The sequence below is a fragment of the Danio rerio genome, chromosome 8 (genome assembly GCF_049306965.1).
Source record: "Danio rerio strain Tuebingen ecotype United States chromosome 8, GRCz12tu, whole genome shotgun sequence".
NCBI lineage: Eukaryota > Metazoa > Chordata > Actinopteri > Cypriniformes > Danionidae > Danio > Danio rerio.
The window spans coordinates 37,162,133-37,179,064 of NC_133183.1; the positions used below are offsets into that span (position 1 = coordinate 37,162,133).

At 39.7% G+C, this 16,932-nt stretch overlaps 2 protein-coding genes across 4 annotated transcripts; both read left to right on the plus strand.

Annotated features, from left to right (window-relative positions):
* Positions 1–2,196: 2,196 nt before the first annotated feature.
* LOC141375701 (E3 ubiquitin-protein ligase RBBP6-like) lies at positions 2,197–5,710 on the plus strand. Of its 2 annotated transcripts, XM_073910582.1 has the most exons (7): positions 2,197–4,264; positions 4,458–4,554; positions 4,658–4,733; positions 4,880–4,968; positions 5,045–5,105; positions 5,208–5,347; positions 5,443–5,704. In XM_073910582.1, exons 1-7 carry the CDS (start codon positions 4,105–4,107, stop codon positions 5,615–5,617), a joined length of 798 nt encoding a protein of 265 aa, XP_073766683.1. In that variant the 5' UTR covers positions 2,197–4,104; the 3' UTR covers positions 5,618–5,704. The 2 variants fall into 2 exon arrangements, with proteins under 2 accessions (XP_073766683.1, XP_073766684.1); XM_073910583.1 differs by lacking the exon at positions 5,045–5,105 and having other exon boundaries at positions 5,443–5,710.
* A 3,990-nt stretch (positions 5,711–9,700) lies between these two features.
* Positions 9,701–15,156, plus strand: LOC141375723 (E3 ubiquitin-protein ligase RBBP6-like). 2 transcript variants are annotated; one of them, XM_073910638.1, is made up of 7 exons: positions 11,501–12,452; positions 12,646–12,742; positions 12,846–12,921; positions 13,068–13,156; positions 13,233–13,293; positions 13,396–13,535; positions 13,631–15,156. In XM_073910638.1, the coding sequence occupies exons 1-7, from the start codon at positions 12,293–12,295 to the stop codon at positions 13,803–13,805; spliced, it is 798 nt and encodes a 265-aa protein (XP_073766739.1). In that variant the 5' UTR covers positions 11,501–12,292; the 3' UTR covers positions 13,806–15,156. The 2 variants fall into 2 exon arrangements, with proteins under 2 accessions (XP_073766740.1, XP_073766739.1); XM_073910639.1 differs by lacking the exon at positions 13,233–13,293 and having other exon boundaries at positions 9,701–12,452; positions 13,631–13,892.
* Positions 15,157–16,932: the final 1,776 nt, after the last annotated feature.

The following is a 16,932-nucleotide window of genomic DNA, read 5'->3' on the forward strand; positions in this document are numbered from 1 at the left end:
ATAAATAAGCAAATTACTTGCATACATTCTCTATTTTGAGGACCAAGTTTAATTTTTTGGGTTTAATCCATTTTAAGAAAATTTTTAGGGGATTATTGCAAGAATGTCAATGTGGTGTAACCAAAAGAAATTGGTACCAAATAGTTTACCTTGTTTAAAAAATGTGAAAGCCTCAATGAAACATTGTATCGGCTAGTCTGGCATAATTTTACATTAGACATATTTAATAGTAAATAAAGGTAAATATAATTGTTTTAAATATTATAATTCATTTGGGGAATTTTTTCTGTCACCTCAAATTTCTGAAATGTCAAGATGGTGTAACCACTATTTATTGAGCCATTTTGTTAATATTGTGCACAAGACAGTTAGACAGGAAATTGAATCACAGAGAAGAACTCTTGATAAGACTAATTGCTGCATGCAAAGGTTAGTAACTCTTTTTAAAATGTGAGATACTTTGACCTTTTTAAGGTATGGCCAGCTATTCTTAGATATGCATGTCAAATGGTAAGACCCCAGAAATGCACTGATAATTGTTCATAATTATAAAAATAAGTATTATATTTAAAAGTTAAATTTGAAATATTCCCACCAAGCCCATGTGCTTACATAGATGTTATTGATAATGCCTGTCAAATTTCATTTTAAGTTGAAATGTCAAGGGGTGTAACTGGTTACACCATTTGACTCATATAGCAGGAGTCTTTCTGTCAGGGGTCAATTTAGTCAAATATCATTAGTTCATGATGCTGATCAAAAATGCGACATAAATTAAACTACTATTTGTGTTCATAGTGTAGATTATTTATTTATTTTTGTTTGAGAAATAGGTGCTTAATCCACAACCTTACTATTAAAGCTCTGTAAACATAGGATAAAATTATTTTACTGCACAACATGAATGGTTTTTTTTGTTTATGTTAATCCATGTTTATATTCACACAATATAATGTACACACTCTCTCATTCACACACACATTCATACACTACAGTCAATTTAGTTTTTCTAATTCACCTATACCGCAAGTCTTTGGACTGTGGGGGAAACTGGAGCTCCCAGAGGAAACCCATGTCAACTCCACACAGTAAGCCATCCTGGTCCATCTTGGACTCAAACCAGCAACCTTCTTGCTGTGAGACAACTGTGCTAACCACATTAGCCACTGTATCACCCTCCTTTGAAATGTTGTAAGTATTATTTTTCTTCTTGAGAAAGTCTTATTTCTTTTAGTTTGGATAGAATAAAAGCAGTTTTTAAAATGTTTAAGCAGTTTTTAAGGTCAATATTGTTAGCCTTCTTAAATACAGAACAAACCACAGTTACCCAATGACTTGGCCAATAGATCTTACTTGCCTAATTAACCTAATTACATTTTTAAATGTCACTTTAGGCTGAATACTAATGTCTTACAAATTATCTAGTCAAATATTATGTGCTGTCATCATGGCAAAGATTACGGAAGAAATCAGTTATTAGAATTTAGTCATTTAAACTATTTTGTTTAGAAATGTGTTGACAATAATATTCTCTCTGTTAAAGAGCACTTGGGAATTTCTTTTTTAAATAAAAGAAAAAATTAACATGGGAAATGAAATAAGGTTGACAAGCCTCTATAGACTGAGTGCACACAGCCTTAAGTTTTGGAGGTTTTCATACTTGATGCGCTTGCTGTTGTACTATTATTATTAACAACTGGAGGTGACTCGGAGGAACTTTAATGATGAAAAGTTGTGAAGAACAAGTCAGAAGTTGCTAAACAAATGAATTGCAGTTGAAATCAGTTTTGTTTGGGTTTTTTTACAGCATGTCTGATAAAAAATTTTCTTTTGGAGAAAGTCTTGTTTGTTTTATTTAGGCTAGAATAAAAGCAATTTTTAAAAGCCATTTTGAGGTAAAAATTATTGGCCCTTTTAAGCTTTTTCCTCGCGATAGTCTACAGAACAAACCATGGATATACAATAACTTATCTAATTACTCTAACCTGCCTAGTTAACCTAATTAAGCCTTTAAATGCTACTTTAAGCTGTATAGAAGTGTCTTGAAGAATATCTAGTCTAATATTATTTACTGTCATCATGGCAAAGAGAAAATAAATCAGTTATTAGAGATGAGTTATTAAAACTATTATGTGTTGAAAATGTGTTGAAAAAATCTTCTCTCTGTTAAACCGAAATTGGGGAAAAAATAACAGGGGAGCTAATAGCTCAGGGGGACTAATAATAATTCTGCATAATTCTGAAGTTAACTGTATAAAATAAATAGTTTGTGGATAAGTTGTGGATACACTCATGAAATTATTTGTTGTCAGTCAGTCGTGTATGCTTACAAAAATTGGCCTTTAATCCCAGCACCAAGGCAACAACGAGTAAGCAGCAGTTCTTACGTACTAGTGATTTACGTACAGTGTTTGGCAAATTGTTTCTAAATAGCTTAAAAGTAAAATAGTGGATTTTTTTCTAATATCATCTACTTATTTTTATTTTAATTAAGCCAACTGAAAAGAAACAGTGATGGAAAAGGTGTCAAATGTTAAACATGTTTCTTTAGTTTATTAATATTCTAATGATGAGGGCCACACATTTAATGTAAAGGATGTTATTCCTTGGTGTATTAAAGTTCAGCAACCTGGTTTCATTGTTCTAAACACATTTGTCAATGACAATCCCACTGAAATTGTTGACTTTCATTCTTAATTTGAATTGATTTTAATTGTCAATTTCAAAATCTTTGGCTGTAGAAGCAACACTGTCAGGTGGTGTAACTGGTTTTTGTCAATTGGTGTAACCAGTATTTTACATAAAAATATAATTATGTACATGGAAATAATGTGAAATTAAAATTAAAACACTTAGTTTAGTGTAATAAAATAGTTTTTAACATTTTTTACATAATTTGTCAAAGATTATTTAGAAACCAGAAGTGTTTTTAGCATGTGTCTGGCCGAATATTGCAAAAACTCATTAAAATGTACATTTAGAGATAATGCGAATACAATAAATGTTATTGTGGTATTTTAAAATGAAGTATTTATTTCAGTGTGTACACTTGCATATCATCTAGGAGGAGTAAATTATTTAATATTTCACAATTTTTGGCAGTTACACCATTTGACATTTTCAGTTGCATTCAGTCTTAATGTCTGTAAAAAATGGTGTAAATGTTATTTTTAATTACATAAAATCAACATGAATACAATCTGTACATTTTAAAATATCTGACGGATGCTTTTAAATCAACTTTGTAAAAGATTTTTAAATTTCCCATCTTGCCAAACCTGTTTTGTCACTGACCCATATATATATATTTATATATCCATGGGCCACTGTAAAGTAATATGGTTCTGTCATAACGTTTTGAATGAAAATCTGCATTTGGACAAGACACCTTTAGTATAGTTTTGATTTTAAGGCATAATAAAGATCAAATGCAAGTACGAGTGGATTTACATTGAAAATTTCAAACGCATCAAGAAAACCATGTGCTAAGGAAATTTCAAACCATTTGGAACGCACAGAGACGAGCTTTTGTGCAAAAATGAACTTAAAGGTGCCTTTAAAAAAGTGTCAAAGTACTTTTGAAAACAAAAAAGCAAACCCCCAATAGGTGGCAGCAAGAGGCCGCTTTATTTGAGTAAAGCATTGAACGATTCATTCAGCCAAAGAAGCCAATAGGATGAACGGACAGTTGAATCAATCCCTGAATCATCGACTCACCCGAGTCTTCTTGGCGAAGGCCTGAATCGTTCGTGTAGGGAAACGTCGCTGTGTATTATTCAGAGATGGCCAACTGTTCTGCTGTTTTCTTATCGCAATGATTTTACTACTACTATCAATAAAATTAATATTAATAAGAATAATAATATTGCCGGAAGTTGTACAGCGCATGCGTCACGTGTTCATCATCAGCATCCATGACAACCGTCCTGTGGGTGTTGTTTGAATCTCGCTGTGTCGATTGGCATCTGATCTCTGCGTCCTCCGTGACAATTTTTCCAGATTATCGATATTATTGATCGTTGGATACGTCGATTGATCGCCTGCTGTTCCCATCACTCAGGTTTGACCCTTTTTATTACGCTGTGCTTTGTGTTTGTGTTCAGTATGTCTTGTGTTCACTACAGGTTCCAGAGTCGACTCACCTACGACTCGCTCCAGTTTGAAGGCCTCAACATCAGCGCGGGGGAGCTGAAGCGGCAGATCATGAGGAGCAAGAGGCTGAAGTTCTGCCAGCTGAAGATCAGCAACGCCCAGACTGATGAAGGTGAGTTGAGGAAAAGACACTTCAACTGTTCTACGCTAACATTAGATGCGTTATATCAGACACTTCTGGAAGCTGTAAGGTGGTGCTGATGCTGACATGTAGGGATGTTTTGGCTGTTTTAAAAGGCTAATGGCTCTCAAAGTATACCGTGCTCCATAATTATGTGCTGATTCTGATTTTATTTTGCTGTCAGAATACACAGATGATGCTCTCATCCCTAAAAACACGTCGGTCATCATCAGACGGATCCCTGCGGCGGGACTGAAGTCCTCAAACAGAAGATTTGTTGGGTAAGTGCTGTGAAATGAGCACACGCGTCCTCTGTTAGATGTTATATGAAGACTCCTGGTCTGTCCCTGGTGTTTTAGTCACACAAGCTCCTTTGTTTTGCAGACATCAAGCTGGACGCTGGCGTGAACCTTCACCTAGAGCTGATCCTTCACTCCTCTCACTGGAGCAGTTGTTGAAGGTATTGAACAAATGAATAGCACAATAGCAAAACGCAATGTAAAGCACACAATATACGCACACGCACTCAGCTTCTTAGGGAGATTTGAGATTGTTTGAAGGGTTGAGGGTGAAAAAGATTCAAATGTGCAAATGCCTGTGAAACAGACTGAGAATCTGGCTGAGGCAAAGGCGTCAGAGGAGGACAAGCTGAAAGCGGTGATGTACCAGTCCAGCCTGTGCTACTACTCCAGCAGGTGAGCGTTCAGACACTGACAGGTTTGCTTTGTGAGAGATGTCTGAGCTGATTCTCATGGTTCTGATGTTTACTAGTGAGGCCATGAGGCTGCTTGGGATCCCGGGACACCACATTAGGCACTGCCCCACTAATGTGGTAACTGGGTTTTCCAAGCTCACGGTTGCTGTGAACTTGAGCTCTTGTCCTCATCAGTCAGATTGTTTGCTCAGAGTTTGACTGTCACTCCTCAATTCACAGGGCAGCCGCTCCGCGCCGCACAAGCGCATCCGGAAGAGCACAGGGATTCCCCGCAGCTTCCTGTTGGAGGTGGACGACCCAGACCGAAAGGGAGTCATGATAGACGGCAGCGGCAGATACGTCATTCCCATCATAGACGCGTGAGTAAACTGTACTTGGCATAGCCGCATGTTCTAGTGTTTGTCCAAATCTCACATGATGTCTGCTTGTGTGTGTTTGCGCTCGATCTGTTCAGTGAGGCCTATGCTGCTGAGAAGAGAAAGAGGCCGTCCTTCTCCTGCCAGACCGAGCCTTTGCCCTCCTCGTCCTCAGCAGGTGCGGCATCTTCGGTCCGGGACGCCGGAGGGAAACGGTCCCGCTCCCCATCTTCACCAGAGACGCGCGGCGACCAGAAGAGACCACGTCGCTGAGAGACCTTCATCCAAGAGACCTGGAGCCGACGTGTAAATATTGTACATAGTTTATTAATAAAAGATAATAAAGATTATAGCCGCATGAACTGTGTGGACTGGTTAACCTTCACTCCAGCAGTGCAACACACACACACACACACACACACACACACACACACACACACGAATGAATTCATAAACACAATATTATGAAGTTTTGCTTTAATTTAGGAAAAGAGAAACTCTTCTGGGCTAAAATCTGATGGGTTTTTTTCAGCGTTCTTACTTCAGTCTTTAATGTCAGGTGATCCTTCAAATGTCAGTGTAAAGTGTTGAGTACACTATTAGTGCTCAGTCGTGTTTTTCATAGTTACCAGTGCCGATGGAGTTTTTTAAAGCGTCATATTCTGCTGGAAACGTTTCATTTGAATGGTAATGTCCCATAAGCGGAGGTCTTGTGAGTAACTTCACAAGTCGGTCAAAGTCTACACCGGTGACAAGCTCATCTACTCCCAGAACCTGCTACTCTCTACCTACACGTTGTCAGCTGATGTTTCAAAACCTCAACACTCGCGTACAGAACAGCCTCAGCGTCTGCACCACTTATCGGCACTAGCTGCAAGTCTACACCCCCTCTGTCCAGAAGTGAGCACAGCCTCTTGGTACCATCCCAGCAAGCATTTTTTTGGGGTGTTTAAAGGTGCCAACTGACCATCAAAAGTAAAAATGACTCATTTTATCTCATCCCAACAGGGAAACCACCAACAATAAAGAATGAGTTACTATCTGGTGTCATGGCTTTGCAATAAAAACAAGTTTAGTTATAATGGAGGTCATTGGGGGCAAAAACAGCCACTTGAACATTATGAACAATACATAAGGGTTAAAAGTCTAATAGATGGCTTGGTTAAAACCAGGCTAAATCTAGGCTGTCAGTGAGTGTGCACCCCTAACCCCGCCTCTCACAGTGACCTCACTAGCTCCGCTGAGTGCTTTGTGTCTCAGATTGCATGCAAGTCTGCAGCCAGATACTGCTGGAAGCTAGTCATCAAATACACAGGAACGAATGACTACACGTGTCAATCTGTCTATTAAACTATCTAATCTGTCTAGTCAGTCTTTTATTATCTTTTATATGCAAAAATATTCATTCATAAAAACATATGTATATTTGAACACTGGGTCAAATAGGGTCCGTGCATTTTAAATCTAATAACAAAAATAACCCAATGTTGGTTTTGTCCATATTTAAATGAACGTGTGTAAACGCACGCTTTGATCAAACCTTTTATTCCCCTTGATGATATTGTGCTTTTTTTTTTCCCTCAATGCCCTCCAAAGTTTCAATGTTTGGCCGTGTCTGCCATATCTGTTTTGTTTAAAAAGAAAAAAGGAAAAAAAAGAATGCATCGGTTCCTGCATGTAGAATTCAGAAATCTCATGGCATTGAAAGAAAACTGGCAGCAGTTGAGTGCCGAGGTCAAAGGTCAGATGAGCAGGCATCACACCTGATAAACACCTGGGGCAACTGTACAGTAAAAAAACAAAAAAAACAAAACAAGATTAAGAAATATTGCTTTAATTTGAGAGAGACAAAAAAAACTCTTCCGTGTTAAAATTTGATGTTCCTCCAGCGTTCTTACTTCAGTCAAACAATCTTAATGCACTCTGTCTCACTGAAACCTGGCTGAAACAAAATGACTATATTAGCTTAAATGAAGCAACTCCTCCAGGATTCTTATATAAACATGAGGCTCGTCAAACTGGTCGTGGTGGTGGAGTTGCATCAATCTTTAGTGATTTCCTTAATATTAAACAGAGAAACGGACTTATGTTTAGCTCCTTTGAAGTATTATCGCTTAATGTTCAGCTTCCAGATACTATACAAAAACCTATGTTATCTCTCGCTTTAATCACCATATATAGACCCCCAGGACCCTATGTCAAATTTCTAAAAGAATTTTCTGATTTTATTTCTGACTTACTAGTCAAAACTGATAAAATGCTAATTGTAGGTGACTTTAACATCCACATAGATGACGCTAATGATACATTAGGTCTCGCGTTTATGGATTTAATACACTCACTTGGGATAAAGCAAAACGTTGTGGGCCCAACCCATCGCTTAAAGCATACATTAGATCTAATTCTGTCTTATGGAATCGAGGTTATTGACGTAGACATTATACCACAAAGTGATGATATTACAGATCACTACCTCTTACTATATAAGCTGTGTTTACCTGAAATCAGCAAACCCGCTCCAATACTCCGCCCTGGTAGAACTATTGTTCCGTCAACTAAAGATGAATTTATCAATAACTTACCTGATCTTTCTTTATTTCGTAATGCACCCGCAAACTCAAATGATCTTGATGTAGTAACCAGCAGTATGGATGCCATCTTTACTAGCACACTAAATACTGTGGCACCCATCAAATTAAAAAAGGCTAGAGAGATTAAAACTATACCATGGTATAATAGTCATACTCGTGCGCTCAAAACAGCAACCCGCGCCCTGGAACGTAAATGGAAAAAAACTAATTTAGAGGTCTTTAGAATTGCGTACAAAGACAGTATGTCCAGCTATAGGAGGGCTCTAAAATCTGCCAGGACCGAACACCTGCGCAAACTGATAGAAAATAATCATAACAATCCTAGATTTTTATTTAACACCATCTCTAAATTAGCTAATAATCGGTCATCCTTGGAACAAACTACTCCACCGCAAATTAGTAGTGATGACTTCATGAATTTTTTCAGTAATAAAATAGAAGGCTTTAGACAAAAAAAAGGAGATGCCAAACTTTCTGCACCGGCTTATACTCCAAATCCTGTAAATATTTCATTAAATCATAATAATAACCTACACTGCTTCAAAATCATAGAACATGAAGAGTTAGTAAAAATTATAAATAGCTCTAAACCAGCTACGTGTATGCTGGACTCAATTCCAACAAAATTACTGAAAGAGCTGCTACCTGCTATAGGAGAACCTCTTCTTAACATTATCAACTCTTCTTTATCTATAGGCCATGTTCCAAACTCTTACAAGCTAGCTGTTATTAAGCCTATTATTAAGAAACCGCAACTAGACACCAACAACTTAGCTAACTATAGGCCTATTTCAAATCTTCCATTTATGTCTAAAATACTAGAAAAAGTTGTTTCCACTCAATTATGCTCTTTTCTGCAGACGAACAATATTTTTTAAGTGTTTCAGTCAGGTTTCAGGGCTCACCACAGTACAGAAACCGCCTTAGTGAAAATAACCAACGATTTACTCTTAACTGCTGACCGAGGGTGCGTCTCGCTATTAGTTTTACTCGATCTTAGTGCGGCATTTGATACCATAGACCACAATATCCTCATAAATCGCTTAAAGTCTACAGGTGTCCAGGGACAGGCTATACAATGGTTTAAGTCATACTTAACTGACCGCTACCAGTTTGTGAATCTTAATGGACAGCCTTCACAAATCTGCCCAGTAAAGTATGGGGTGCCTCAAGGATCAGTTTTAGGCCCTTTACTGTTTACAATTTATATGCTACCTCTGGGAGACATTATTAGAAGACATGGGATCAGCTTTCACTGCTATGCAGATGATACTCAATTATATATTTCAACTAAACCTGACGAGACGTCTAAACTTTCTAAACTAACTGAGTGTATCAAAGACATCAAAGACTGGATGACCAACAATTTTCTTCTCTTAAACTCCGACAAAACAGAATTGTTACTTATTGGGCCTAAATCTTGCACACAGCAGATCTCGCAACTCAATTTACAATTAGAAGGATACAAAGTTAGCTTTAGCTCTACTATAAAAGATTTGGGTGTCATATTTGACAGCAATCTAACTTTTAAAAACCATATATCCCATGTCACTAAAACTGCCTTCTTTCATCTGAGAAATATCGCTAAATTACGAAATATGCTATCCATCTCAGATGCAGAAAAGCTAGTCCATGCTTTTATGACTTCAAGACTGGATTACTGTAATGCTCTATTTGCTGGCTGCCCAGCATCCTCTATTAACAAACTTCAATTAGTACAAAATGCAGCAGCCAGAGTTCTGACCAGGTCTAGAGAATATGATCATATAACCCCAATTTTATCCTCCTTACACTGGCTGCCTGTTAAGTTTCGTATTGAATTTAAAATATTACTTCTCACCTATAAAGCTCTAAATAATCTAGCTCCTGTTAATCTAACCAACCTTCTGTCTCGCTACAAACCAACTCGCTCTTTAAGATCTCAAAATTCAGGGCTTCTGGTAGTACCTAGAATAGCAAAATCAAGTAAAGGAGGTCGAGCCTTCTCTTTCATGGCTCCTACACTCTGGAATAGCCTTCCTGATAACGTCCGAGGCTCAGACACACTCTCCCAGTTCAAAACTAGATTAAAGACCTATCTGTTTAGTAAAGCATACACTCAATGCATCACCTAGCGGGTTCCACACTGGCTTCTACATCTTGCTTATATACACTATGAACAGCAGCTACGCTAATTATTTTCTTTATTCTCTATTTTCACCTGGGGATACTCATCCCGAGGTCCTCAGATTATGCGGAGTCACTGATTGGATCCAAGACCAGCGACGTGATGATCCCAAGGATTCCATATCCGGGACCAGGCCATATCCTGAGCTGCTGCTGCGCTGATGGTCGTGGGGAGTGGAGAACATGAGTCTGATTCCAGCGACGCTCCAGGGACAGACGAGTCTTCGCTGAGGCCATCTTCCAGCCTAAACCACGACGAATGAAGTTCTGCACTAGACTTTTGGCCAGCGGAGAAATTAAAATGGTCGTGCCCAACTGAGTCTGGTTCTCTCAAGTTTTTTTTTCTTCACTCCCATCAAGTGAAGTTTTTTTTCCCTCTCCGCTGTAGCCACTGCCTCGCATGGTTCAGGATTGGTAAAGCTACGCATCGATGAATTGGCTCTTCAGTGTTTGAACTCTCAGTAATGATTAAATCACACTGAACTGAGCTAAACTGAACTGAACTTAAACACTAAAAACTGAACTACACTGTTCCAGTTACTGAACCACACTGTTCCAGTTACTATGACCATTTATGTGAAGCTGCTTTGACACAATCTACATTGTAAAAGCGCTATACAAATAAAGCTGAATTGAATTGAATTGAATAATGTCAGGTGATCCTTCAAATGTCAGTGTAAATTGTTGAGTGTACCATTAGTGCTCAGTCGTGTTTTTCATAGTTACCAGTGCCGATGGAGTTTTTTTTTTTAGAGCGTCATATTCTGCTGGAAAAGTTTCATTTTAATGGTAATATGCCATGAGCGGAGGTGTATGAGTAACTTCACAAGTTGACCATAGTCTAGACCGATGACATGCTCATCTACTCCCAGAACCTGGCAGAACGAAATGTTGCAGCTCGTCCGGTCTTCAATGATGAGCCCAAAAGAGGCCACTTCACAGAGCCGGCCCAAGGCTTAAGAGAACTGAGAGGCAGGACAAGATGGCGGGCTGGACTTGGTTAACTTTAGATTTTACACAAATCTCATTGTTTTGTTTTTCACCTAAAATAGTAATTAAAACATCCAAGATGTGTTTTGCCTCATCAAAATGTGGAATTTGATCAGCAAACTACTCATTCTAAGACAACTATGCCTTGGGCTAAATGACTTGGCTTCAAGTACGATGCCACACGATTCAGAAATGAAGGTACAGACTGCACAAACAGATAAACGACATGATGCATCTCATTTCACCACAACTAAAGGCAGCGACAAAAAAAAAGTCAAGCTCTCACGATGATGACATTTCTCATGCAACCCTTTAGCAAGCCTACATAGTATTTATGCCTAAAAGTCACTGCATGGGTAAATAAGAAACAAGCAACACACACACACACACATATATATATATATATCCATGGGCCACTGTAAAGTAATATGGTTCTGTCATAACGTTTTGAATGAAAATCTGCATTTGGATAAGACACCTTTAGTATAGTTTTGATTTTAAGGCATAATAAAGATCAAATGCAAGTACGAGTGGATTTACATTGAAAATTTCAAACGCATCAAGAAAACCATGTGCTAAGGAAATTTCAAACCATTTGGAACGCACAGAGACGAGCTTTTGTGCAAAAATGAACTTAAAGGTGCCTTTAAAAAAGTGTCAAAGTACTTTTGAAAACAAAAAAGCAAACCCCCAATAGGTGGCAGCAAGAGGCCGCTTTATTTGAGTAAAGCATTGAACGATTCATTCAGCCAAAGAAGCCAATAGGATGAACGGACAGTTGAATCAATCCCTGAATCATCGACTCACCCGAGTCTTCTTGGCGAAGGCCTGAATCGTTCGTGCAGGGAAACGTCGCTGTGTATTATTCAGAGATGGCCAACTGTTCTGCTGTTTATTTTATTATACTTATCGCAATGATTTTACTACTACTATCAATAAAATTAATATTAATAATGATAATATTGCCGGAAGTTGTACAGCGCATGCGTCACGTGTTCATCATCAGCATCCATGACAACCGTCCTGTGGGTGTTGTTTGAATCTCGCTGTGTCGATTGGCATCTGATCTCTGCGTCCTCCGTGACAATTTTTCCAGATTATCGATATTATTGATCGTTGGATACGTCGATTGATCGCCTGCTGTTCCCATCACTCAGGTTTGACCCTTTTTATTACGCTGTGCTTTGTGTTTGTGTTCAGTATGTCTTGTGTTCACTACAGGTTCCAGAGTCGACTCACCTACGACTCGCTCCAGTTTGAAGGCCTCAACATCAGCGCGGGGGAGCTGAAGCGGCAGATCATGAGGAGCAAGAGGCTGAAGTTCTGCCAGCTGAAGATCAGCAACGCCCAGACGGATGAAGGTGAGTTGAGGAAAAGACACTTCAACTGTTCTACGCTAACATTAGATGCGTTACATCAGACACTTCTGGAAGCTGTAAGGTGGTGCTGATGCTGACATGTAGGGATGTTTTGGCTGTTTTAAAAGGCTAATGGCTCTCAAAGTATACCGTGCTCCATAATTATGTGCTGATTCTGATTTTATTTTGCTGTCAGAATACACAGATGATGCTCTCATCCCTAAAAACACGTCGGTCATCATCAGACGGATCCCTGCGGCGGGACTGAAGTCCTCAAACAGAAGATTTGTTGGGTAAGTGCTGTGAAATGAGCACACGCGTCCTCTGTTAGATGTTATATGAAGACTCCTGGTCTGTCCCTGGTGTTTTAGTCACACAAGCTCCTTTGTTTTGCAGACATCAAGCTGGACGCTGGCGTGAACCTTCACCTAGAGCTGATCCTTCACTCCTCTCACTGGAGCAGTTGTTGAAGGTATTGAACAAATGAATAGCACAATAGCAAAACGCAATGTAAAGCACACAATATACGCACACGCACTCAGCTTCTTAGGGAGATTTGAGATTGTTTGAAGGGTTGAGGGTGAAAAAGATTCAAATGTGCAAATGCCTGTGAAACAGACTGAGAATCTGGCTGAGGCAAAGGCGTCAGAGGAGGACAAGCTGAAAGCGGTGATGTACCAGTCCAGCCTGTGCTACTACTCCAGCAGGTGAGCGTTCAGACACTGACAGGTTTGCTTTGTGAGAGATGTCTGAGCTGATTCTCATGGTTCTGATGTTCACTAGTGAGGCCATGAGGCTGCTTGGGATCCCGGGACACCACATTAGGCACTGCCCCACTAATGTGGTAACTGGGTTTTCCAAGCTCACGGTTGCTGTGAACTTGAGCTCTTGTCCTCATCAGTCAGATTGTTTGCTCAGAGTTTGACTGTCACTCCTCAATTCACAGGGCAGCCGCTCCGCGCCGCACAAGCGCATCCGGAAGAGCACAGGGATTCCCCGCAGCTTCCTGTTGGAGGTGGACGACCCAGACCGAAAGGGAGTCATGATAGACGGCAGCGGCCGATACGTCATTCCCATCATAGACGCGTGAGTAAACTGTACTTGGCATAGCCGCATGTTCTAGTGTTTGTCCAAATCTCACATGATGTCTGCTTGTGTGTGTTTGCGCTCGATCTGTTCAGTGAGGCCTATGCTGCTGAGAAGAGAAAGAGGCCGTCCTTCTCCTGCCAGACCGAGCCTTTGCCCTCCTCGTCCTCAGCAGGTGCGGCATCTTCGGTCCGGGACGCCGGAGGGAAACGGTCCCGCTCCCCATCTTCACCAGAGACGCGCGGCGACCAGAAGAGACCACGTCGCTGAGAGACCTTCATCCAAGAGACCTGGAGCCGACGTGTAAATATTGTACATAGTTTATTAATAAAAGATAATAAAGATTATAGCCGCATGAACTGTGTGGACTGGTTAACCTTCACTCCAGCAGTGCAACACACACATACACACACACACACACACACACACACACGAATGAATTCATAAACACAATATCATGAAGTTTTGCTTTAATTTAGGAAAAGAGAAACTCTTCTGGGCTAAAATCTGATGGGTTTTTTTCAGCGTTCTTACTTCAGTCTTTAATGTCAGGTGATCCTTCAAATGTCAGTGTAAAGTGTTGAGTACACTATTAGTGCTCAGTTGTGTTTTTCATAGTTACCAGTGCCGATGGAGTTTTTTGAAGCGTCATATTCTGCTGGAAACGTTTCATTTGAATGGTAATGTCCCATAAGCGGAGGTCTTGTGAGTAACTTCACAAGTCGGTCAAAGTCTACACCGGTGACAAGCTCATCTACTCCCAGAACCTGCTACTCTCTACCTACACGCTGTCAGCTGATGTTTCAAAACCTCAACACTCGCATACAGAACAGCCTCAGCGTCTGCACCACTTATCGGCACTAGCTGCAAGTCTACACCCCCTCTGTCCAGAAGTGAGCACAGCCTCTTGGTACCATCCCAGCAAGCATTTTTTTGGGGTGTTTAAAGGTGCCAACTGACCATCAAAAGTAAAAATGACTCATTTTATCTCATCCCAACAGGGAAACCACCAACAATAAAGAATGAGTTACTATCTGGTGTCATGGCTTTGCAATTAAAACAAGTTTAGTTATAATGGAGGTCATTGGGGGCAAAAACAGCCACTTGAACAATATGAACAATACATAAGGGTTAAAAGTCTAATAGACGGCTTGGTTAAAACCAGGCTAAATCTAGGCTGTCAGTGAGTGTGCACCCCTAACCCCGCCTCTCACAGTGACCTCACTAGCTCCGCTGAGTGCTTTGTGTCTCAGATTGCATGCAAGTCTGCAGCCAGATACTGCTGGAAGCTAGTCATCAAATACACAGGAACGAATGACTACACGTGTCAATCTGTCTATTAAACTATCTAATCTGTCTAGTCAGTCTTTTATTATCTTTTATATGCAAAAATATTCATTCATAAAAACATATGTATATATGAACACTGGGTCAAATAGGGTCCGTGCATTTTAAATCTAATAACAAAAATAACCCAATGTTGGTTTTGTCCATATTTAAATGAACGTGTGTAAACGCACGCTTTGATCAAACCTTTTATTCCCCTTGATGATATTGTGCTTTTTTTTCCCCTCAATGCCCTCCAAAGTTTCAATGTTTGGCCGTGTCTGCCATATCTGTTTTGTTTAAAAAAAAAAAAGGAAAAAAAAGGAATGCATCGGTTCCTGCATGTAGAATTCAGAAATCTCATGGCATTGAAAGAAAACTGGCAGCAGTTGAGTGCCGAGGTCAAAGGTCAGATGAGCAGGCATCACACCTGATAAACACCTGGGGCAACTGTACAGTAAAAAAAAACAAAACAAAAAAAACAACAAGATTAAGAAATATTGCTTTAATTTGAGAGAGACAAAAAAAACTCTTCCGTGTTAAAATTTGATGTTCCTCCAGCGTTCTTACGTCAGTCTTTAATGTCAGGTGATCCTTCAAATGTCAGTGTAAATTGTTGAGTGTACCATTAGTGCTCAGTCGTGTTTTTCATAGTTACCAGTGCCGATGGAGTTTTTTTTTTTAGAGCGTCATATTCTGCTGGAAAAGTTTCATTTTAATGGTAATATGCCATGAGCGGAGGTGTATGAGTAACTTCACAAGTTGACCATAGTCTAGAGCGATGACATGCTCATCTACTCCCAGAACCTGGCAGAACGAAATGTTGCAGCTCGTCCGGTCTTCAATGATGAGCCCAAAAGAGGCCACTTCACAGAGCCGGCCCAAGGCTTAAGAGAACTGAGAGGCAGGACAAGATGGCGGGCTGGACTTGGTTAACTTTAGATTTTACACAAATCTCATTGTTTTGTTTTTCACCTAAAATAGTAATTAAAACATCCAAGATGTGTTTTGCCTCATCAAAATGTGGAATTTGATCAGCAAACTACTCATTCTAAGACAACTATGCCTTGGGCTAAATGACTTGGCTTCAAGTACGATGCCACACGATTCAGAAATGAAGGTACAGACTGCACAAACAGATAAACGACATGATGCATCTCATTTCACCACAACTAAAGGCAGCGACAAAAAAAAAGTCAAGCTCTCACGATGATGACATTTCTCATGCAACCCTTTAGCAAGCCTACATAGTATTTATGCCTAAAAGTCACTGCATGGGTAAATAAGAAACAAGTGTTATGACTTAAATTGATATATATGCAAGAGTGATTAATTAATGCTCCATTTATCGTTCAATTGTCATAAAGTGACTTTATTTACCTTTTTATTTATATATGCTGTTTTGCTTTAAGAACAGTTTTCCTATGATGCTTAGCGCTACTGAAAGCGCGCCTGTAACCATTGGCAACTGACTCAGTGTGAGAGAGAGTGTGTGTTCGGAGTTTCGCTCCTGCTTCAGTATACAAAAACTTCAGTAAACAGTTCATTTTCGTTCTAAACAAAGTTTTCCAGTCGTCATTATTGCTGCTAGATGAAAAGACAGAACAGAAAGTTTGGTGCCGAAACCCGGGAAACTAGCAAGCAACATCCGAAATGGCGGAACAGCTGGAGAGATTACACCGAAAACGGAGAGCTGTACGCGGATCCACAACGAGACTTTTGCAGGACATTGAAACGGAAGTTAGCAAAGAAGATCCGATTGTTGATCATTTGCGTGAACTGTTAGCCCTGTTATCTGCAAAAGAGGAAACGCTACTGGAGTTGAATATTAAGATAGAAGAAGGAACGGACATTGATGATTTGGAGAATGAAGTTGAGAACGTGGAGGAATATAAAGGAAGGATAATCACTGTGAAAACCCGCGCGCACAGAGTGATACAGAAGAGCCGCGAAAGCAGCAGGCAGAGCAACACAGACCCCCCGCGACAAGGACAGACAGTTAAGTTACCGAAGTTAATTATTAACAAGTTTAACGGAGAAATTGGCCAATGGCAGGACTTTTGGAATCAAT